Source organism: Mesoplodon densirostris, chromosome 15, assembly GCF_025265405.1.
Source record: "Mesoplodon densirostris isolate mMesDen1 chromosome 15, mMesDen1 primary haplotype, whole genome shotgun sequence".
NCBI lineage: Eukaryota > Metazoa > Chordata > Mammalia > Artiodactyla > Ziphiidae > Mesoplodon > Mesoplodon densirostris.
The window spans coordinates 64,067,286-64,089,950 of NC_082675.1; the positions used below are offsets into that span (position 1 = coordinate 64,067,286).

The 22,665-nt window shown below is 39.9% G+C and overlaps 1 protein-coding gene across 3 annotated transcripts in view; it reads right to left on the minus strand.

Annotated features, from left to right (window-relative positions):
- Positions 1–19,859, minus strand: part of HDHD2 (haloacid dehalogenase like hydrolase domain containing 2) — a 40,979-nt gene extending 21,120 nt beyond the window's left edge. Inside the window, exons 1-3 of one of the 3 annotated variants that reach the window (XM_060118253.1) lie at positions 19,705–19,859; positions 7,602–7,712; positions 4,929–5,137 (exon numbers count right to left, since the gene is read on the minus strand). In XM_060118253.1, the coding sequence (XP_059974236.1) occupies positions 4,929–5,137; positions 7,602–7,702 (310 nt within the window). In that variant the 5' untranslated portion in view covers positions 7,703–7,712; positions 19,705–19,859. Of the gene's footprint in view, positions 1–4,928; positions 5,138–7,601; positions 7,713–19,393; positions 19,503–19,647; positions 19,667–19,704 lie in introns of those variants that run through there. The other 2 variants (XM_060118255.1, XM_060118254.1) reach the window with 2 other exon arrangements.
- Positions 19,860–22,665: the final 2,806 nt, after the last annotated feature.

The following is a 22,665-nucleotide window of genomic DNA, read 5'->3' on the forward strand; positions in this document are numbered from 1 at the left end:
AGTCAATCAAGTACAAATTTTTGCCGTAGCAATCATCTGGAGTTTAAGAGATTATCCTGCCCAGTGTACTTTGGAAGTATCAGCTATAACTTAAAAAAAAAAAAAAGGTCTCCTAGTATTTCTGTATATTCCTTTTGCATGGTCTTACAGCTACTGAGTAACTAGAAGATCTAAACTGAAACTTGTAACCTGATGTTCTCAAACAAGCAACAATTTCTAACTTCAAAAAGCTTTACTGATTAAAATCAACAAGAAGAGCCACAGTTCTCTATGAGCTATCAGATCAATAGCAACTGATGAGGGACTGAAAACCTAACAGGCAAGGGAAATTAGACTCTCTAGGTGATACAGCTGAGGCTAACACCATCATGATAAACATGGAATGCACTGTAGGGTATATAGTTTTCTACATAATACCTAACCCACTTCTAGTTTCACAAATATTATTCTATAATCAAAGCATGTTTTAAGGCCTTGGTACCTTACGACAAGACTTTAGATACAAGAACCAAACAAGTACTTCCACCATCACAGTTATTAAAACTCTGATTGAAGTGTCTGTGCATTATCCATATGCCGATTCCTATTTGCCTCTCTTATTGCCTGCCTTTAAGCATTCTCATGATCGATTCTACCAAAATGTGAGGGGAAGAAGTAGAAAGAGCAGATACCCAAGATTTCCAATTTCCTCCTTACCAGCAGCCATGAGTATTGAGTAATTGGTTAAAGTTTGTTAAAGGAAGAAAATAAAATCAATGGCTACAGTTAAGAGTTGGAGTTTTATGTGTTCTTTTTATTATCTCCATCTACCACTGGCTAAGATATTCAATATAAGCCAAGATATTTCCATTCCCTTCAAAAACCTATCTACTTTGGGTATTTTCATGTATACAAACATGTTGCAAGTTTAGTCTTACATCAAGTAACAAAGATTTCTTCCAGACCAGAGACTGTGCTTATATATGTCAACTCCAGCTCACTACTGCACAACTAGAAACTTTCTTCAAATAAAGTAAAAAATCTGAAAAAAGAAATTGTTTTGCAGTACTTCAGCTAACTCAGAAATATAAATACACTGATTACAGAATGTATTTGTCATTGTTTTTCATAGCCCAGTTTCTGAATACCAGTTTCATAATTAGGGAATCCACTAGCTCATAAGGCTTAGTGAGGAGCGGAGTCCACCCTCTCCTGAGAGGGTGAAAACACCAGATACTTATTTTCCAGCCTCTGTAGCTACGGGTGCTGGCCTGAGACAGAGGTTCTGGCAATCAAAAGCACGCCCTCCCCACCCACCCCGGGCTTTAAACTGGGAGCTAGGAACATAAAGCAGCAGGGAGAACCTCACTGGAAATTCTGCGGCAGCAGTGCTAGCCGGAACTTCCCATCTCCAGTGCTACTGGGGTGAACAGGCAAGCGGCAGAGGCCAGTGTTCAGCAGGGACACCGAGGGTGCCGGATCCGCTCTGCATGAGATGTCGCACGCTGCTCCTCAGCGCACAGCCCCCGAGGCTAATGTCCAGCTCCCCTGGGCAGTTAGTTCTGTGGGCTACAGTCTTTTTTCTTTTTGTCATGGACATTTAAAAAATATTAAAAAATAGAAGGACTAGCTCATAATGAGCCCTGATGTACCCATCACCCAGCTTTAGCAGTCATCAACGTTTTGCCAATCTTATTTACCATTCTCTACATATTTTAAAGTCTTTTAAGTATATTCCAGTATCATCTCACCCTTTCTTATTTCAGTACGTATCGTTAACTGATAAAGACCTAAAAAAAAAACCCACCTTAACATTATTACACCAACAAAGTTAATAATAATTCTTTAATATCACTCAATACCTAGTCCACATTTGAATCTCCCCAAATATCTCAAAATGTCTTTTTACATCTGATATGTAATTGACACCCAACAAGGTCCATATATTGTATTTGATTGTCATCCTTTACATCTCATTCTACGGCAACATTCCTCTCCACTTACTGGAGCAACTAGATCATTAATCTTGGAAAAGGTCCCACATTCTGGATTTGGCTGATTGCTTATGATATTAATTTATTCCTTTACTCTTATTATTTCCTATAAACCAGCAATTGAATCTAGAGGCTTCATAAGTTCACATTCAATTACTAGGCAAGAGTATTTATAGGCAATGCTATGAATTTCCAATTATATCACATCATGAAGCACAAGAGTTCTGCTTGTTCTACTTCCAGTGATGTTAAGACTGATCAGTAGGTTCAAGTGGTGTCAGCCTGATTCCTCCATTTTGAAGCTCCCCATCAACTCTTCACCTAATGTGTTTAAAATCTATTGATATTGTTGCCTATTTCACTAGGGTTTTTTAAAACATTTTTATTGGAGTATAATTGCTTTACAATGGTGTGTTAGTTTCTGCTTTATAACAAAATGAATAAGTTATACATAGAAATATGTTCCCATATTTCTTCCATCTTGCGTCTCCCTCCCTCCCACCCTCCCTATCCCACCCCTCTACATGGTCACAAAGCACGGAGCTGATCTCCCTGTGCTATGAAGCTGCTTCCCGCTAGCTATCTTTATACATTTGGTAGTGTATATATGTCCATGCCACTCTCTTACTTTGTCACTAGGGTTTGCCAAATGGTGATTTTCTAATTCTGCCATTCCTTTTCCATTTACTAGCTATAATTCTTCTATAAAGAATTTACCCTCATCAAATGCTTAGTTACTATAAAATATAGTTAAAATAGGAAACGCAGGATAAATGCTTGTTTCATTTATCCATTTTCAGAATGAGTTACTGCCCTAACAACTTCCCATAGTGACCAATGAGTTTTGTGGGGATGAATATCATTTTGAACTTTTTATACGTATGATGCGTTGCAATTTATTGCAATCAGTATTCTTTTTGATGCTCAAACTATCCCTTCAAATTGGCTTCAGTGTCCTTTAGGCATGACCTTATTAGTTTTCAATAGTTTCCTTGCCAACAATTAGTTATCCCAGACTCATCTTATACAACGCCTGCCCAGATCCGGAATCACCCACTTCTCCAAGGAACTAAAGTGGGAAACCATAGTAGACACCAGTCTGACCACTGGGCTTCACTGCTTCTATGCCTTTTTAGTAGAAGATCTAGATAATATGTACTTTTTGAGAGAACAAGGGAGTTGATAATATTTTTAATTCAAAATTAATACATACCTCATTTGATTTTTATATTTCTATCTCTTTTCACTTACACTTAAAACCTGGAGCACTAACAATACTAGCGTAACTACTACTTTATCCTCTAATACATCTATAATTACAAAATAATATCAACACTACTAATAACACTAATACTACTGAATGCAGTTTTAGATTTCTTTGCAGTTCTTTTATCCTTAGAATTGATCCCTCCATGAATGAACTGTCAAAATACTGAATTTTAAAGTCATCTGAAGTAATTCTTTTCTCTGAGTGGTTATGTCACCAACTTTATATACAGTTCATTTGTTTCAATCTGTTTTTGGTTTTCAGGGATTGGTTTAACTTTTTAATTCTTTTAAATATGTAAAATATTTACATGGTTCCAAAGTCAAAACTAGATAATAATGTACTTTTAGAGAAATCACCTCTCCTCTTCCCACCCTCCCCCTTTAGATAACCATTTTTACTAGTTTTTCATTTATCTTCCTTCAGCTTCCTTTCACAAATATAAGACAAATACATTTATATCCATTTTCCTCTCATTTTCTTACACAGAAAAAAGCGTGTAAGGTTTTCTATACCATCATTTTTTCACTTAATATGTCCTATGAAGATCACTCTTATCAGGATATAGAATTCGCCATTACTTATCTTTCAGCTACAAAGCATTCCATTTTGTGGACATTTCATAGTTTTAATCAGTCTCTTCCAATGAACATTTGGGTTGTTTCCAACCTTTTGTTATTACAAATAAGGTCACAATGAACAACCTACCTTATTCATACGTCCTTGCACATTTTTGTCACTGCGTCTTGGAGATAGATTCCTACAAGAGGCAGTGACTGCTTCACATGCAATTTTGAGAGCTACTGCCAAATTCCTCTCTGCAGGAGTTGTGCCATTTTATATCCTGTCAACAGTAGGATCTTTTAATAAATTTACTTTCTGTTTAATTCACCCAACGTTGGTTTCTGGTTTTTGCAAATTCTGATTGATATACAGTTATATTTCCTGATAGTATAAGTTTTGAGGTTCTGCCTAACTATATATCCATGCTGAAGTTCTCTAATCATTATTTGTAAAGCCATCACAAGGTTTTATAATGATGTATTTATACCCACTTTTTCTATGTTGTGTATTTCACTCTGAGTATCATCTACAAAAAGCAGTATGGCAAAGCTTCATAACACAAGGATATTTTTCCAGTTTGTTAATTTTTCCAAAGAGAAAAGTTTTATTTTCTCTTGATTGAAAATATTTCATGGTCATTGCAAAAACTTCACACCATACAGAATGACATCTATTTTTAAACAAGTTGACCTTGGTTTATCTCATATAATCAAACTAATACAGTGGCTCCAGGAATGACGATTATAATACTCAAAGAAATCTTAACCTGTGTTTTTTCAAACTGTGGGCCATGATCCATTAGTAGATTGTGAAACTAATCTGGAGGACTCTAAGCAGCATCAAAATCACACAGTTAAGTAAACCAAATGGAAAATAGAGTACATCTCACAAGTAAGAGTATTGTTTAACATATACAAATACACATACATACATTCTGGATTTCTATGTAATGTGTTTCACTTATTTTGGAGTGCAGTCAAAACAGGTTTGAGAAACACCAGTTTAGATTCAAACTACTGTTGACAGAGGAAATCTGACTAAATGCTTCTAAACATCCAGTTTTAAGAATGATTTATAAGCAGATATGAAGAACCAATTTTTAAATCTTTCCAAATTTCTCCTACCTTTAAAATCAGGTAGGGCCCGATCATCAACCAGCAGCATGGGTCGGACTTGTTTCTGCTCTACCAAGTTTCTGGCTGCAGTCAGAGAAGTGAATATTTCATCTTCAGAGATATCAAACTCCAATTTTTTCAATCTTTCCAAGAGGTCTTTCTTGCTCTCTTTGGTTGTATTGGTCACAAACCTAACCATTACAGAAGTAGCACGTAACCTGGAAAAGTAAAATTCAGGTGTCAATAGGCAACTTTTACATTCCAGCTCCATAAAACCTAATTTGGTAGCACTTGCCAAAGGTCAGAAAATTAAGGGTAAGTCACTGAGTAAGTGTTTTTATGGCCAGTAGGTTTTATAATCTATTCAAAATTGCTTACAGATTATCCACACCCTGTGGACTGCTTCATCTCCAAAGGCTGTAAAGTCTACCCTTTCAAGGGCCTTCTATACTTTAACTGAATTTTACTACGGGTTTTAGTAAAGAAGTAAAAAATAAAACAAAAAAACTCAACACTTAGTAACCACCATACTCACAGAACATGAGAGGTGAAAGTTATCTTAGAGATTATCTACTAGTGTAACCTTCTGAAGATGAGAAAACTCAGGCCTAGAGGATTAATGACTGGGCTCAGCTGTACACAGCTGGGCAGCAGTAGGGCTGTGACAAGAACTCCAGCCTACGTCCTAGACAGGGTCTGACCCCCTATACTAAAAGAACAGAGGACACCTCAAGAGTTCTTCCTTCCTCTTAGCCAATTAGACACTGGCTAAGCCCTAATGTGCTACTAAGTTTACAAACAGAAACTACTTGGAGAAAGAAACATTCCATTTTTACAGACTCGAATGTGTTTTCCCTTTGAACTACTTTTGATTCCACAATCTGGTTTTGGAACCTAAACTGGCAATCAGGTATCAGAGAAAGAATTCATGATAGTCCAGCTTTCTTTCAAAACAAAAATTATTTTCTTGGTCCTACAGTGCTTTAACCTAAAAATAATTTACCTACAATTAAAATTTTTATATTAATACCCTGTTGCTTTTTATCTTATACCTGCCCCAAATAGACACAAGACATAGAGCACTATCCACAATTTAAAATAAGCAAGCAAATAAAACAAAAAAGAGATTTTTAAGAATTCACTCAAAGAGCATTCATAAATTTATATGATTAAATAGTTCATTATAATAATGATTATCTCTATAATATCTGTATGGTAGCTTTCCTGAAAAACACATTAAATTTGGTAGTTTATCTCTCAAAAGAAATTGAATACTTCAACGTAACTATTATCTTAAAAATGAACAAGTCTAAGTACTGAAATGATGATGTCATTTTTAACGAGCATTTTAAAAACCTTTTCTTTTTGCTAGTCCCTCAACTTCCCTTAGTCTGTTTGTTTCTATAGAAACCAAAACTGGCAGTGACAGTACAGCAATCTCTCTGGGATGGAAACCCGCCAGTGTCAGTGAGAGAACAATCTGTAGGCTCCTGCCCCTCCAGAATGGCAGGCTCATAGTTTACAGAGGTACTTAGAGATGTCATTCACTGTTCACCAGAAATAAGATTTTTCTTTCCATCCAGAGCAGAAAGCTCATCTTTGAAGCAGTAAAAGCTCTTGTCCAACAGGAGAGGAGGCTGATCGACAGACATCCTTTTCCCTAGGAAGTCTGAGAGAGACCATGGCAAGGAGTCAAGAGAAAGTCCCCGTCTCCAACTGATTTACTTCAGGCTTTAAACATGTTGTTGTCCACCTGTAAAATGAATGTCATGACTGCTGGCTAAGTCAACAGCTTCCAAATGACACCTACCAGATCTAAAATCTCTTCACACTGATTGAAGCCCCAAATGGAGAGTAAGCTCCTTGAGAGAGTGCCAAGTCAGTGTTGATCTCTTGCCAAAATACCTGGCACTGTGATACTAGTCACTAGATTTCCTGAACACCACCATACTATGTGAACATTGTAAGGTTCGAAAATGATAAAGCACCACATGTTAAGTATTGTTGATTTTGAAAACTCCTCTAAATTATTTGAAGATGAGATGCTTAATAACATTACTAGTTCTGTTGTACTGAGGAGTACTTTTTTTGAGGAACAAACATTCACATTCAGTTCACTTTACCAAGATTTCATTATGTATTTTGTATCTAGACTTGTGGTGACGCATCAGAAATGTAAGACAATCTCTAACCTTCAAAAGCATTAAGTTTAGTTAATGGAAATAATTCTAAAATTTCAAGTTCCTTAATTAAATTTTATTTGAGCAGCTGCACACTCAGTGTTAGATCTTAGCTGAAGAAGAGTGCGCAGAACTATGGCTTTGTATATGTGTGTGTTTCGTTTTGTGATTCCAGGATTCATTTGTGATTTTTCCAGTGCTACTTATTCCACATTTCAGAGTCTCGAGTTTTCATTCCCAAATTTACACTACTGACTTAGAAAAAGAAACACATAAAGAACAAAAAGACTAAATCAAAAGGCCAAACCTAACAAAAGCCTTAGAGAACAATGTTTGGAAGATATTACAATGCATACATCTTCTAGCTAAGCCCAAGGCAGTTCCTGTATATATGGTAAACTGGTGAAATGCCACCTTAAGGCCATCCCTTCAGCTAATGATCTGCCTTGGTAAAATGGCACCTACAAACATATTTGTCAGCTGAACGGGGAGGATAGCTTGCCTTTGAAGAGCTTCCTGTGCGCCTGGCACAGCTGCATCTTCAATGTGAAGGGTGCCACTGAGATCCACCAAAACAGCTTTTAATGCACGGCGTGCTGCCATCCTTCATTCCCTAAGAGAGAGCAAATGAAATTAAAAATACAGTTTAGGAAACAATGGACAATTAAAAACTGGTAAGTCTTCAAAATATCATTCATATCTAGGAAGATACTTAGTGTTAAGCTGCCTCCCTTTTAGAAAAAACGTTTTTTTTTAAATCAAAAATCCAAATTTGATCCATAAAACTTTTATAATGGTTAGGGTTTTTTTTTTTTCAGTCTTAAATTAAAACCATAGGAAGGAAAATGTTAGAAAAGGAGGTTACTATTTACTTCAGGTTTCTTAAAATAACTCTTCGTGGAACAATTCACGCATTTATTTTTAAATATGAGAAAATGTACTCTGAAGAATGGGTGGATGGAAGGAAGCCCTAAATCACTGGCAATATCTTTTTCCTCTTTGGTTATATACAATGAAATGTTCTAATCGTCCATCTCCATTGTTATATCCTGAAGCAGTATATATGGCCAAAGAGCTACCAGTATTTATACTGGTCAGTGAGGAGGAAATTTCAAGTTACACAGCAACTTTAGTCAGGAGATGTTTTCCTTACCTTACAATGTCTGACTTTTGCATATTTTCCCTTTAATATATGTTTATTATGAGCTGTATCATATATACAGTGGAGTATAAGGTATATTTGTGGTTTAAAGATAATAAGGGAGTGGGTAAGAATAGTGTGGAAGCTAAAGAGAATAGGATGGGAGTTCATTTTTAGTTTTTTAAAACTTATTCTTTTTTCCATTAAAAAATTTTTAGAATAAAATATTTCAGACATACAAGAGGTATCAAGGATAATACAACCCCCTTTACCCATCATTCAGATTCAAAAATAAAACATCACTGAAGGAGTTGGAGCCCTCTGTGTACCCTCTCTGATCTGATTCCACTTCTCCCCCTCCCCAAGGTTACTACTTTCCGATTTTCATGTGCTGAAAGCTTTGTATTACTGTTCTTCTACAGACACTTCATGACTTGCTTTACCACTCCACACTGTTTGTGAGATGTAGCCATGTTAACACATGTAGATATAGGTCATTCATTTTTCACTGCTGTGTGGTATTCCATTGTGTGAAAACACAATTTATCTTTTCTGTTCTCCTGATCATGAAGACTTAGGTAGTTCTGCACATTTTATTACAGTGAAGAGCACCTCTATGAACATCCTTCTGCACATCTCCTGGTGGCTGTGTGTGTGAACATTTCCCTGGGGTCTTCCTTAGTCTGAGGGCATGTGCTAATCTTCACCCTTACAGAATGTTGCCAGGTTGCCCCATTCATTGTATCTTCATAGGGCAAACGTGTACTGAGCACTTACTATGTCAAGCCCTGATGTGGCAGCAGAGCGGGAAGAGCCACCTTCTTTAAAGTGAGAAGCAGAGAGAGAAGGGGGAAAGAACCAGGGGAGAGAGAAGTAGTCAGTGAACAAGAAGTTGCGGAGAATTCTACCAGCAGAGTTCTCCGGCGGTTTACGACATCCATGGGACACGTGGTGGATGGAGGGGAAGACCTCCCTCTCCTAGCCAGCTCCCTCTGAGATGTCATTGTGAGAGCTCAGGGCTGACAGTCACCAGGCCCAGGTGCTGGTGCTGGTTCTGCCTCAAAGTCACTGTGTGACCTGGGTCTAGTGCCTTCTCTGGTTTTAAGTTTCTCTTCAATATGTGGGGCAGGGAGGCAAGATGAGCCCTCAATCTTTGTTGTTGTTGTTGTTGTTGTTGTTTTCTTGGCCGCAAGGCATCTTAGCTTCCCAACCAGGGATTGAACCTGCATCCCTGCATTAGAAGGTGAATGAAGTCTTAACCACTGGATCACCAGGGAAGTCCCGAATCCTCAAACTTTACTGCCTACAGTTGGGCAGTCTGGGATGAAAGAATCAGTGTATCACATACCACTACCCCCCAGCCCCGATTTTCTCTTCTTCAATCAACATCGGCCTGCTAGTCTCTGCTGGGTCCATCTCCCAAAGCTGCCAGTAGTACTCCAGATTGCACAGTGTTACCCTTTTAAATGTTGCTCTCCCCTAGGTGTAGTCCTGTCAGGAGGCAGAGGGATAGCACAGATGACCCCTGAATTCCCTCCCAGCTTCTAGCTTTTAGCTCCTTTGCTCCTCTCATTTTCCAGACCCCGCTCCTACTCCAAGTCAGCTATCTCTGCACACAAGGTATAAATACAAAAAATAAACCCAGACTAAACCCAGAACTGTAGCCGATTGCTGGCAAGTGCCAGCTGCTGATTAGCATGCATAGAGGACTTGCCACTGGGCATATTGGAGAGAACTGCATTTTCCCACAGGGTCAGCTGTCAGCACGGTCCAGACTGGGGAGGGATACAGAGGGAGGAAGGCGCAGAGACGGTGCTCCGGCTGGATCCACGCCTGCTCTGGTCCTTATATGTGCTCCCCAAATCTGAGCGGGGTTTCCCTTCGGTGAGCTAGAACTTGGGTCCTAAGTGAGGGAGATGCAGCAGGTGGGGGAAGCAGAGCCAGGTGGTGAGGGTGAGGTAGGCCCAGGGTCCAGGATTAGCTGAGTAACCTTGGGCAAGAGCATTCATCATCCTAAGCCTCCACTTCTTCGTCTGTATAAGAGAAAGAATACTTGTAAAGACCCTGCAGGGATGTGAGGGTTTGCCGAGTTAAGGGTGATAATTACATCACTGGCAGTGATAAGCACATAGTGGGAACATAAAGAATGTGCCCTCTTCCTTCCCACTCATCACTGTGTAACAGGTACCTCCCTCCACCTGCCCACCTACCCCACCCCATGCACAGCCTGGGGTCACAGACCAGGAAAAGTAAAAAGCAAGAGAAGCGACTGGGAGGAATTCATAAAAAAGAAGGGAAATAAGAACAGCTCATATTTATTGGATGCTGTAGGTGTTCCACACTGTGCTAAACACTCTGTAGTCTTCACTACATCATTGAAACTTCTCAGCAATCCTACAGAGACACTGAGAAGTTACAATTAGCTTTGACTTTGAACCATGTTAATGGTTTATATATTCAAACTTAAACAAAGCCAGCCCTAAAATAGAATACAAACACAAACTAATCTAAGACAACTTCTGCAGAGTGCTGACTCTAGCCCTGCCATCGGATATATGCAAAGGACAAAAGAACTGCAAGGAAATCTTGAACTTTACTTAGTAGGTTTCTTGTTGGTAATGGTATGAGTTCCAAAATAATTCTGTGCATGTTACAGGACCGAGCAAACCAGTATAGATATATTGTCGATGTTTAAAAAAATTAGGGTTCTTAAATGGAAGAAAAGAGCTATAAACATGGAATGGGAAGACAGGAAGAACCCTGTGTTGGTTTGGAATCAGAGGTGTCATTATGAATTTGCAATTTAAATACATATATATTTCTTAGCACCGCCCACTAAAAGGAACAAGAAGCAACAAGACTCCAATAGCTATGAGCGCAGCTAAAGTGCACTAAACAAAACCTGGACTGGGTCAGCCAAAATACAAGGTGAGCCAATGTACTGTTTTACCAGATCACAGGTGGACAAAAGGACACATGGACCAGGGGTTCCAACTAGACAAATCTGGGGCACCAAAAAGAAAAAATAACAGAAACGAATAACACATGATAAAACCACTGGATGAAAAATTGTTGGGGAATAGTACAGTTGACCCTTGAACAATGCAGGGGTTAATTCATGCATAACTTAGAGTCCACCCTCCACATCCAGGGTTCGTCTGCATCCTTGGATTCAACCAACCAGCAACTGTGTAGCACCATAGTATCTACTACTGAAAAATATCCAAGTATAAGTGGACCCATGCAGTTCAAACCCACACTATTCAAGGGTCAACTGTTTAATCACTCAGGCTCAAATAATCACCCACAAATTAAGATTCTCCACTAACTACAAGGAGAAGATACTTTTACAGTGGAGAAAACAGCCAGATACCCCCTTAACTAAATGATCAAAGTAACACCATTATTAATATGAGAAACTGGCATTATGTGCTTCCTGAGAAGACCATTGCAGTCATCCTGCCTTTGTAGAATTTCTGCCAAAAATGTTTAACACAAATCAATCATGAGGGAAACATGAGACAATTGTAAACTGTATAAAACAACTTGCTTGAACTTTTCAAAAATATCAATGTCATAAAAGACAAAGAAGGGGCTGGGGAACTGTTTTAAATTAAAGGAATGTGAAAAGACATGACAAATAAGTGCAATGCATGAGAGAAACATAAAACAAATATAGCAAAATATTAACAATTAGTGAATTTTGGTGAAACATATATGGTTTTCATTGCAATATTTTTACAAATTTTCAACTTTTGGAGGAAAATATAAAGATCTCTCTTAAAAATGGGTTGAAGGCAAAAGAAAGACGTTTTCATACCTAATAATAATAGTAATATAAAAAATGAAACTTGTGTGTTTAGCCAGCCCCTAGTTTAAGATTAGAACACTGTCAATACTGCTGAGGGTCCTATATGAGCCCCTTCAATTACATTCCTGTCCTACCTCCCAGAAGTAATTAACATAATGAACTCTGCGATAATCATTTTCTTGCTTTTCTTTATATTTTTACCTGTCACACAGCTTTAATGTCTTTTAACCTTATAAGAATGAAGTCATAATCTTGCAACTTTCATGTTCTGCTCAACATTGTATTTCTGAGATTCATCCATGCTGATGCCTGTTATTTTCCATCAAAACAAACACCAACCCCCCCCTTTTGGGATTCTGACTGGAACTGCACTGAATCTATAGAGCAATATTGGGAGACTGAGATCATTACTATATTGAGCCATGGAACTTCTTTAAGTTGATAAAAGACAAAAAGCCTATATATAGCCAACATTAGTTTTATCAGTAATATACTGATATTTATCAGTGTGTAACTTATACTTTATACTATGATATCACTTTTCAGTAATATACTGAAAGCACTGAGATAGGGAATAACACAAGGATGTTACTTTCACCACTTCTATTTAACATTGCAAATGATATCTTAGCTAGTGCAGTAAGGCAAGAAAAAGAAGATATAAGGATTGGAAAGAAGACACAAAACTATCGTTATTCATAGATGATTTGACTGTATATACAAAAAATTCAAGAATCTAAAACAGATTAACACGGTAAAAAAGTATAGCAATTAAAAAAATCACTATGTCACAAATAATTAGAAAACTAATTTAAAAAAAGATATCACTTACAGTAGTATACAGTTACCAGGAAAGTCTAACAAAAGAAGCCAACACTTTTATGGCAAAATTATAAAACTATAATGAAAGACACATAGAAGACAAATATATAGATAGATCTATTAAAGGACCCAATATTACAAAGATATCAGTTTTTCCTTTTAATGATCAACAGATTCAAAGCAATTCCAATCAATATCCCAAAAAGGGTTTTGTGGAACTTGATAAGCTGATTCTAAAACTTACACAAATAGCCAAGTGCAAATAGCCAAGACACTTCAGCCAAGATTGAAGAGAACGAAAATGGGAGCCTTGTTTTCCCTAATATCCAGACAATTAATCAGGTCTTGTAATTAACTAAGATGTTATGGTATTAGCACATAAAGAGACAAAGTCAATGGAACAGAATAGGGAACCCCAAAAATGACCCCCCCACCCCCTACCCCAACCAGTGTGTGGAAACTTGATATATGACAGAGATAGTGTTTGAGATCAGCAAAGAACGAAAAATGGTGTTAGAACAACTGACTATCCATAGGAGAAAAAAATGGAATTGGACTCCCATATCATACCTCATGTACATTTTTTCCCCAGGAAGATTAAACAACCATAGGTTTAAGGCAAAACTGTAAAACTTCTAGATAGGAGAGTATCTTCATGATTTGAGGGTAGGCATGGCTTTCTTATGATATAAAAAGCATAAAGGAATAAAGGAAAAGACAGATATTTCAAAAGTACTGTAAAGAGAGAAAGAGTAGAAATATAGAGTGAAAAACAAATTTTCAACACATGTGAGAAAGGATCAGAATCCAGGAAATATAAACTGTAAATATTAAGAAAAAGACAAACAACCCAATAGAAAAATGGCACAGGATCTCAAAAAGGAACAAATCTGAAACAAATGAATAACCATCAACATATCCTTTACAAAAGAGCACATAAACAAATGAAGATGTTCAAAACTCACTGGTAATCAAGGATATGCAAATTTAAAGCAGAATGAGATCACTACAACAAAAAAGACTGGCAAAATTTAAAAGTCAGAAAATATCAAAGGTTTTCAAAAGCAACTCCCTAGCCTCTTGAATAACTGGTGCTGGGAAAGCTGGATAGCTACATGTAAAAGAATGAAATTAGAACACTCCCTAACACCATACACAAAAATAAACTCAAAATGGATTAGAGACCTAAATGTAAGGCCAGACACTATCAAACTCTTAGAGGAAAACATAGGCAGAACACTCTATGACATAAATCACAGCAAGATCCTCTTTGATCCACCTCCTAGGGAAATGGAAATAAAACCAAAAATAAACAAATTGGACCTAATGAAACTTAAAAGCTTTTGCACAGCAAAGGAAACCACAAACAAGATGAAAAGACAACCCTCAGAATGGGAGAATATTTTTGCAAATGAAACAACTGACAAAGGTTTAATCTCCAAAATATATAAGCAGCACCTGCAGCTCAGTATCAAAAAAAAAACAACTCAATCCAAAAATGGGCAGAAGACCTAAACAGACATTTCTCCAAAGAAGATATACAGATTGCCAACAAACACAGGAAAGGATGCTAAACATCACTAATCATTAGAGAAATGCAAATCAATACTACAATGAGGTATCACCTCACACCGGTCAGAATGGCCATCATCAAAAAATCTACAAACAATGCTAGAGAGGGTGTGGAGAATAGGGAATCCTCTTGCACTGCTGGTGGGAATGTAAACTGATACAGCCATTATGGAGAACAGTATGGAGGTTCCTTAAAAAACTAAAAATAGAACTACCATACGACCCAGCAATCCCACTACTGGGCATATACCCTGAGAAAACCATAATTCAAAAAGAGTCAGGTACCACAATGTTCATTGCAGCTCTATTTACGATAGCCAGGAGGCAGCCTAAGTGTCCATTGACAGATGAACAGATAAAGAGGATGTGGCACATATATACAATGGAATATTACTCAGTCATAAAAGGAAACGAAACTGAGTTATTTGTAGTGAGGTGGATGGACCTAGAGTCTGTCATACAGAGTGAAGTAAGTCAGAAAGAGAAAAACAAATACCGTATGCTAACACATATATATGGAATCTAAATTTTAAAAAAGGGTTCTGGAGCTTCCCTGGTGGCGCAGTGGTTAAGAATCCACCTGACACTGCAGGGGACATGGGTTCAAGCCCTGGTCCGGGAAGATCCCACATGCCACGGAGCAACTAAGCCCGTGCGCCACCACTACTGAGCCGGCGCTTTGGAGCCCGTGAACCACTACTACTGAGCCCGCGCACCTAGAGCCTGTGCTCTGCAACCAGAAGCCACCGCAATAAGAAGCCCGAGCACCGCAAGGAAGAGTAGCCCCCGCTCACCACAACTAGAGAAAGCTCCCAAGCAGCAACGAAGACTCAATGCAGCCAAAAATTTAAAAAAAAAAAAGGTTCTGAAGAAACTAGGGGCAGGACAGGAATAAAGACACAGACGTAGAGAATGGACTTGAGGATACGGGGAAGGGGAAGCTGGGACGAAGTGAGAGAGTGGCATGGACATATATACACTACCAAATGTAAAATAGATAGCTAGTGGGAAGCAGCTGCATAGCACAGGGAGATCAGCTCTCTGCTTTGTGACCACCTAGAGTGGTGGGATAGGGAGGGTGGGAAGCAGACGCAAGAGGGAGGGGCTATGGGGATATATGTATACGTATAGCTGATTCACTTTGTTATACAGCAGAAACTAATACAACATTGTAAAGCAATTATACTCCAATAAAGATGTTAAAAAAAAGAAAGGCAACTCCCTTATACTGCTAGTGAGACAATAAAACAATACATTTTGGAAACTGGTTTGGAATCACTATGCTCTATAACCCAGCAGTTCCACTCCCAGGTATTATATCCTTGAGAGAGTCTTTCATACTCTACCATTAAATACAAACAAAAATGTCCAAAGCAGCACTGTTTGTAAAAGCCAGAACTGGAAACAATACAAATGTCTATCAACAGAAGACTGGACAAATAAATTGTGGTATATTCATATACAGAATGCAAAAGGCAGCGGAAATGAATGAACTACAGTTACATCATCCTAGGTAACCCTCCAAAATCTTCTACAGAGTGAAAGAATCAAGTCACAAAAGACTACATACCATATGGTTCCATATTATAGCACACATAGGTGATAAAACTGGAAAGAGAAGCAAGGGAGTGATTAACACAAGAGTGAGGATAATGATTCCTCCAGGCGATGGGGAGGAGATAGAAACCAGGAGGAGCACAAGGATGCCTCTAAGGTCTTCTTGACCTGGACAGTGAGTGCACAGGTGTTTTTTATTATAATTATTTAAAACTTATATATGTTTTGCATACTCTTGTGTAGATGACATATTTCACAATAAAAATTAGTCTTATTATGTTTTAGTCAGTCATTTCTCATATATTTAATTTTATAAAAAACTAAATTAGTCCAATCATTATACATCAGTATAACCCTCATCAAGTATTTTGATTTTAAAATAAATCCCTGGTTCTGTTTGCCTTTTATAATGAATCTGCCGGGGGATGGGGGAGAGTGCAGAGGCAAAAAAAAAAAAAAAAAGATATTAAGAGCTCTGGTTAATCAAGATTCCACTGCAAAATCCTTTCTTTTATAACAGTCCTCATATGTTATTCGATTTCCGATCTTTACTATAACCTTGAAATGGAGGATTATTACATCAACAATAGCATCAACTATTACCTGCCTGAGAGGGGAAACAGTTTGTTACTCAAAAGACTAGACTGTTGCTAGCGACTCTATTTGGATGTGTGACAAAGGATTCTTTAATTTAAAATACATTGCACCGGGCTTCCCTGGTGGCGCAGTGGTTGAGGGTCCGCCTGCTGATGCAGGGGACACGGGTTCGTGCCCCGGTCTGGGAAGATCCCACATGCCGCGGAGCGGCTGGGCCTGTGAGCCATGGCCGCTGAGCCTGCGTGTCCGGAGCCTGTGCTCCGCAATGGGAGAGACCACAACAGTGAGAGGCCCGCGTACTGAAAAAGTAAAATAAATAAATAAATAAAAATAAAAAAATAAATAAAATAAAATACATTGCACCACAAAAGGTAAGGCTATGCAAAATGTAGACAAAGCATTCTCTTTTTACATACAGAAGAACCTAAAATTTCTTCTCTCAAAACCCAACTTTTATGAGAGGCACCTAATATTCCATAAAAAAATGTTAACTCCATTCGGAATTCCCTAGCGGTCCAGTTGTTGGGACTCGGTGCTTTCACTGCTGGGGCCTGGGTTCAATCCCTGGTCTGGGAACTAAGATCCCAAAAGCCGTGCGGCCCGGCCAGAAAAAAAAAAGTTAACTCCAAAGGTGATTAAAGAATAAAATATGAACAAGAGTAGAAAAACAACAAAAGAATTGTACTGTTCAAAGAAAAGAAAAAACTGTCCAACTAGAACCACGGTCATAAAAATATTGATAATTCTAATCTTTATTGAAGGGTCCACAAAGACTTAATGTTACACCAAAGCACTTTCATCAGTTCCATAGAACACACCTTTTAAACTCTAAAATGCTCTTATAGAGCTTATCTGAGAGTGATTGAGGCCTATAAGAACATAACTGAGGCGTACCACTCAAACCTCAAAATATACTTCTTCAGTTAGCCCCACTACAGGCCTCTACCACTTCTGCCAGGATCTCTTTTCTTGTCTAAATCTTTATAATACTTGTTACCGGAACTACAAGTTAGTACTTGATAAACTGTAATTGTAAACGATTAGTATCACCCTAGAAAACTGAAAAGGCTTCAAAGCTGGTCCATGTTTGTTTATATTGAGTCCACGTCCCACCATCTCGCATGGCTTGAACAAGGCATGTGGGATATACTTTAGAAAGTCATACACAATTGATATTGGTACATATTCAATGCAAAGAAGCAAAGTAAATTCTCTCTCATCCCAAAAGGAACTCTTCAAGATACTTCAGAGGACATCTCCCCGTGAATATTCCAGGGGCATCTCAATCCAAGTCCTTGTTACCCTCTAAGCTGCTCTTCATCCTGCAGTCCTTACGAGGGAACGGCAGCACCATCAATGCAGATGTACCCACCACCCTCCCAAGCCTTCTTCCCAACCAGTCAAGGGCCAGATCAAAGCATGTCAGTGCTACCTCCTGTACGGTCCTGAATCCACTCACTTCTCTTCACTGGTACTCACACGATCTTAGTTTTGAAATCATCATCTCTCATCTAGCCTATTTCAACAACTTCCTAAATGTCCTCTCTGCTTCGACTCTTCGCCCTATTTCTAGCTCCAAATCCATTTTTCGAAATGCAACAGTGCAGTAGTTAAGTACAAGAACTACGGAGTTGTACATGCCTGGATTTGTACTCACTAGCTGTGTGCACGTGGGCAATTTTCTTAACATCTCAGCCTGAATTTCTTCATTTCTAAAGTAGAAAGAATAACACCTCTAATGGTTGATTGGAAGATTAAAGGAAGTAATACATACATTGTGAAGTGTTCCGCACATAGAAAGGCTGGGTTATAGGACATATATGCGTATTGGGGGTGGGTGTGTGTGTGCTGGGGGGGGGGACATGATGGATGTGTCAAGGGCTACAAAAATCACAGGATAAATATGATACAGTCCTAAAGCATTAGTATAATTTGAGGATATGGGAAAACATTTTATACCAAAATAAGGATATACTATGGCCTATCATTAAGAACGTGCATAAATATTTAAAACTGATTTCAATATAAATTTTCTCCTGGGAGGCTGGGGCTCTTCTGAATATGTCTCTGGACATACTTATACTCACCCCCTGGAGAGTACAAATTCTCTTTTCTTCCCCATATGCTTCCAGTGAAAAAGTCGGGAACCACACTGCATGCACTCACTCAACAAATGTTATTATGCAGTCACTCCCCACTGCGCCCAGGATAAAATATCAACAATGTACACTGGTGTCCAGAGCCCTGGTTTACCTCTCCAACTCGTTTGTGTCTACTCCTGCACCAAAGTTCAACGGCACTGCAGTCGCCCACCAGTCCTATACGTTGCCTCCCTCATCGCTGGACTTTTGTCTGAAACCATTTTTGCTCCCTGAATTCCACCACCCCTGTCGCCTACATCCTCCCTTTCCCTGACCAATTCCTTCAGTCCCTGGGTCTCAGACAAACATCACTTCCTGTTTTTCCTGAGTCCAACTCCTTTTCTCCCAAGGCTAGGCCAGGACCCCCCAGCGTGCTCCATTAGTACACTCCTCACTCTGTTCCATCCGTGGAGCCCTGTGAGTCAACGGGCTGTTACGTTTCCCCCTGTACTACTGATCGCTCAATAAAGAGTTTTTAATTAGCTAAACTCATGAATCCCGGCCTCCATAACTGGAAGGATTCCACGAACAAGGCTCTTTCAGCACTAACTCAACTGCAACCCCCTCCTTCTCCCGGGTGTGAAGGGGCCTCAAGACTGGTCACGCACCCTCCCCCATCGCAAGTTCCAGCACCTGGCAAACGCCAGACTGACCCGAAGGGACGCCGGCTTCGAAATACACTTCAGGGGCACGTTAGTGGGAAGGACTAACACCCCAGATTCACCATCCGCCCCGCGCACGCGAGACCTGGCGTAAATGCAGCTCGCCCCGCGCCGCGCACGCGTGGTGGCGCCACGCCGAGGGCCGCGAGGGGTGGGCAATTCTCACACAGCGAGCGCCCGGTTGGTCCGGGCCCCAGGAGGGTGGTGGCCTAGAAACCCAACCGGTATGTTCCCAGCCAGCTCACGAAGAAATGCAGCCTCCAGACAGGCGGGCGCTCGCCTGTCCCAGTGCGGCTCCTCACCGGGCTCCGCACGCCGTCCTCAGCAAAGGCAAACGCCCCGCTAGCAGAGAAGTCAGCACAGAAGCTCCGCTCCGCAGCGTCCTTGCCGGGGGGAAAAACGCGCCGCGGCTGCTGCCTGAGGACGCCGGAAACTGGGCTAAGGGCCGTGCCGGAAGTCCCGCCTCTCCGCACATGTCTCCGCCCCATCCATCCAGGGCTACTTTCCGGTTTCGAAGACCAACTACGGGGTCTTGTACTGCTCATTCCTCACCGTGTAACAGAACGGTAAGTTATTGAGACCTGCTCCCTCAAGGGCGGGGCCTACTGGGCCTGGATGCAGCAGGAAAAACAAAAACCTCTGCCTTTGCTCAGTAGCAGTTTCTCATTCCGCTGCAGTGTTGTCAGACCAAGTATTATTATTACCTTTCTTTGCCGCCACCCTTGCTCACTCCACCACTTCTGTTTTCCAGTCCTCACAACAGGGCAAAAAGAGGTGTTGGTGCAAGGAACGGTGACTTTATTTGGAAAGCCAGCAGACTGAGAAGGTGGCGGATTGGTGTCCCAAAGACCCGTCTGAGCTGGAATTCAAGGCTTATTTTACACTGAAAGGAGAGGGGTGTGGCTGGTTGTTGCAGACTTCTTGGTGCCAGCCAGACCCCAGAGGGGATGTGATAATCCTTTGTTCTTTTAGCTGTCCACTTAAGTCAGGTCACCATGTTCCTGGCAACCTCCAAGAAGACAGATGTTATCCTCTGTTCTGCAACTTTTTATCTCTACAGGAATGAAAAGTATGACACCTTTAAAGCAGCGGTCCCCAACCTTTTTGGCACCAGGGACCCAGTTTCGTGGAAGACAGTTTTTCCACCAACAGGATGGCGGGGGACTGGTTCAGGCGGTAGTGCACGTGATGGGGAGAGGCACATGAAGCTTCGCTCGCTTGCCCGCCGCTCGCCTCCTGCTGTGCAGCCCGCTCCCTGACAGGGCAAGGACCAGGACCCCTGCTTTAAAGGGCAAGCCTGGGAGGCAGAGCCTTGAGAATGGGCTGTATTTCAGGCTTTGGGCAACATTCCCTTACAAAGGTGCAGAGTCACCATAACTAAGAGCAGACAACAGAGTACACAGATTAAAGATTAAAGGAACAGATCCAATATGGAGCCAGGTTTGTTCTCCCTTACACTTCTCACCCATTCTCGAGGGCTATCTCAAAAATCATCTCCTTCATACTTCCCTTGAAACACCCAACCTCTGAAGTCATTTCCTGCTTTCCTACTTGAATAGCATCTGGCACTTATTGCTGTCTTTTATTAACCACTACCACTGGCAGCAGTGTCCCTCTTTTCTTGCATCAGCTATTCCAAAACTTTATGCTGTTAAGTTTCCTACCCTGCCTCTCTGAGGGACAGCTACCACAGGTCTTGCCTGTTATCCCTAGGGGAGCAGTATCTTGGGATTCATAGAACCACCTCCCTCACTGCTCCCTTCCCACACCCATGTTGGGAGTCTCCACTTGTCTCCCTTTGATCCAAATAAATTAAACCCCTTGAGTGCAGAGATGGTCATCCTATGCACTCTATATGAAAATGACTAAATGAAAAGCTTTCAGGAGCAGTCTGACATAATAGGCTCTAGTTTACATCTATGGAACCCCTTGACAAAACTACTGATCTGCCCTTGACTGGGGACTCATTTACTGCTAGAACACCAACATCCCCTCTGCCCACTGCTGCAGTCAGCCACGTTGTAAGCTATAACACTTTCTGTTCCCTGGACTAGGGACCCTTTGCTTTTCCTCCTCACTGGGTCTGGAGGTTGTTTTCGTCTTATATTTACTAAGTCTGAGTTTTCTGTTTCAGGGCCTACTTGGTTGAAGGAAACGGAAACTGATCCTAGTTTCCCCTTCAGAATTAGGAGCTGTCTTTGACCAGATTAAAACACCACCGAAGGTGGGTAATATTAAGACATGCATTTTTCTAAATGCTTACTCTGGCTGCAATATGGAGAACAGATGGGAGAGGTGCCAAAATGTGTGTGAGACCAGATAAGAATCTATTGCAGGGCCACAGAGAGATGCTTAAACTAAAAAGTGTGGAAACAAAGCAAACAAAACAAATTTAAGAAATCTTTAGGAGGTAAGAGAAATTGGTGGTAAATTAGATTAAGGGTAAGGGAGAGGAAGGCATCAAGATAATTATTAGGTTCCAGGTTTGGGCAATTGGGTAGTATGGTGTCATTCACTGTGATGTGGAATAATGGAACCTGACTATTGGCTTCCTCCTTACCAAAAGACTCAAATGGCTTTGCCTGCCAAAGGGCAAGATGAGTAAAGATGGGATGGGACCTCAGAAGGAGAACTTGAGAAAGAAAAAGATGGGATAAAGAACCCAGAGGAGGAGCAGAGGTGTAACGAAAACAGTATCAGAACTAAAACAAAAAGAGTAGAATTCCACAACTTACCTTGATCATTAGTATCGGTGGACACTGCCCACTATGTGTCCCAGGTCCTTGCACAGATGTTTTCACTATATCTGACATCTAATGACCAATTAGGGGCCAAAGAAAATTTTAGCAAAAATGATTTCCATTTTGGTTGGTATCAAAATTTTATTATTGGTAATAACTTTGAAGCTGCGAGTAAGAAAGTAATCTATTTCACCAAAAACATTTTACTTCAAAAGAACATCTCTTTGATCTAGGATCAAAGGTCAGTGACCTGGAAATTATATATATATATATATATATATATATATATATATATATACATATATATATATATGTATGTATAATCTGGAGCAGACTTCTGTTCTAAAACAGTTATTGACTAATTTTACAGAGGAAGGAACCAAAAACAACTGAGGTCTTAAGAAGTTTATTTAAGTCATATGATAAAACATGCTAGCATACTAGCAATATCCTACCTCCTATTTTACTCAGATGTACTGCTTTGTCTCAGGTCATTTCATGAGTACACACACATATACACAC